The sequence below is a fragment of the Buceros rhinoceros genome, unplaced genomic scaffold (assembly GCF_000710305.1).
Source record: "Buceros rhinoceros silvestris isolate BGI_N320 unplaced genomic scaffold, ASM71030v1 scaffold14383, whole genome shotgun sequence".
Taxonomy (NCBI): domain Eukaryota; kingdom Metazoa; phylum Chordata; class Aves; order Bucerotiformes; family Bucerotidae; genus Buceros; species Buceros rhinoceros.
Window position 1 is genome coordinate 5,311 of NW_010401909.1, and position 2,038 is coordinate 7,348.

The 2,038-nt window shown below is 58.1% G+C and overlaps 1 protein-coding gene across 2 annotated transcripts in view; it reads left to right on the forward strand.

Moving 5' to 3' along the window:
- Positions 1-1,216: 1,216 nt before the first annotated feature.
- CLUH (clustered mitochondria (cluA/CLU1) homolog) overlaps positions 1,217-2,038 on the forward strand; it is a 30,537-nt gene continuing 29,715 nt past the window's right edge. The window contains exon 1 of one of the 2 annotated variants that reach the window (XM_010132453.1): positions 1,217-2,032. In XM_010132453.1, the coding sequence (XP_010130755.1) occupies positions 1,217-2,032 (816 nt within the window). The remainder of the gene's footprint in view (positions 2,033-2,038) is intronic. The other variant, XM_010132452.1, reaches the window with a different exon arrangement.

The following is a 2,038-nucleotide window of genomic DNA, read 5'->3' on the forward strand; positions in this document are numbered from 1 at the left end:
GTGTTTTTCTGCTGCTCAGTGCAGAGTTGTGCCCCTTCCCGTCCATGAAGCCATGTCGAGTGCTCAGGAGAGTCGCTGAACCAGAACTCAGTTGCCCAGGAGCGGGGATTTGCTGGGTTTGCTAACCAGACATGAAGATTCTCCCAGGCAGGTCCAAGGCCAGCCGGTGCAGGCTGCAGCTCTTGCACATCGCATCATGTGTTCGAAAGATGTGCCGCTTCGTAAGTGCGTGTGTCGGTGCGGGATGTGGCGGGGCTGTGGTGCCTGGCTGATGCTGATGGGAGAAGGTGAGGAGCTGGCAGCTGTGGCATGCTGTGGCCTGCTCAGCTGCAGCCTCCCCGGGCAGCCCGTGCCTGCAGAAATCCCCAACTCTGTAATGCCTGCTTCAGTTGCTGGGATTTTTTAAATTAGCAGGGTGAGAGGAGTCGTGTTAGGGAGTTGTGTGTGTAGTTCTGTGGTTTGTTTGTGTTTGATATGGGGCAGAGCAGGGTGAGAGGACAGAGAATTTCATCTGGAAACTACTTACTGGTTCACTGCCTGGCTGTTTTGTGCTCGCCTGCTTAGTATGGATGGCAGTGCCCCGGCCCAGGCGTGCCATAGTAACTGCCCTCGCCTTGTAATTCAATGCATCTCACTCGCTTACAGGTTTGGCATGCGGAAGCGCTCCAGCACTTGTCCCATGCTGCACTGGTGCAGCACTCGAGATCGAGTTATTTATAACCGCGTCTGGGCCGGGGTGCTCGGGCCGGCATCCCTCTGCGAGCGCACCCGAGGAACCTGTTAGAGACGCGTCTGGTTGTGATCTGGCGTGGCGCAGAGAGGAGGGGAGAGCTTCAGCTGCAGGGAGCTGCTTTTGGGCTTCATGGATGTCGCGATGGTGTGAGCATGGCGGTCGGGGAGAGGGGCCAAGGTGCACAGTGGGTGAAGGTCACTGGGTAGCATGTTGGGAGAACTGCTGTGAGCCCAGCGTCCAGTTCTGACAAGCTCAGAGTGCGCAGGACGCAGTGTGAGCCAGCTGCTGGTCCTCTGCTTCTCACCAACCTGGGGTTGAGAAGGAATTGACTGGAGAAGGTGGCTGACTGTGTGAGAAGGCGAGCAGGTCTGGGCTGCGTGGGAGTTTGCCTCGTGGGGACTTCAATACATGTGTGCAAACGAGATTTGCAAACAAAACTAACTTTCTAAATCTGGTGCTGTATGAGCCAGGCTGCTTGCGATCATGGGGAACAGCCTTTTTGCAAACTGCTGCAGGCATGTCACCGATCTCATCTTCCAGACACGCAGCTCTAACTCGCCTGATGAGAGGTCGCCCCTCTTGCCAAAGCCTCCCAAGAGCTGCACCGTCTGTCTGGAGGTGCCAGAAGCTGCACAGTGTACTGGGCTGTTTCCAGACATCATCCCCAACGAGGCGGTGACTGGAAGCCTGCAGAAGTGCACTGAATACATCCAAGACCTATCCAAGGCCAAGGGTGAAGAAGGACTGGTGATGGTCTGTGATAAGAGCTGTTTGAGACCCGGCATTGGCGCTGCTGACCTGCTCCAGCGGGTAGAGGCATCCCGTGCGGTGGCTGTCCTTCCATCCGACCTTGGGGAAGGGCCGGCAGGGCTGGTCGATCATGCCCAGTCGCTTGAGGCCTGCCAGAGCTGTGTGAAACTTGAGGACAGCGGCTTAGCCCATAGATCCTGCCGACGGGAGGAGCACGTGGCAGCAGCTGGCAGAGTGGATGCAGCTCCTGGAGCACGTCCCGTTGGCCAGAGCCACATTGAGGAACAATCAGCCGTGGGTTTAGACACAGCCTTAGTGGGTCTGGACAGTGTGCCCAAACACGGAGGTGCTGCTCCCTCTCCAGGGAGCCCCGGCACACCTTCCTGTTCTCTGCCAACAACTGCGGGGAAAACCGCCCTGGCCCAAAGCACAGTCGTGCCGCCTGTTCCCACCAGCAAGGTGTCACCTATGGCTTGGGACGTGAGTGCTGGCTTTGTAGTGCCAGTCCCTGCTGCCGGCCCCAGTGGCAGGGGGAGCCGTCGTGCTCCCGTGGCG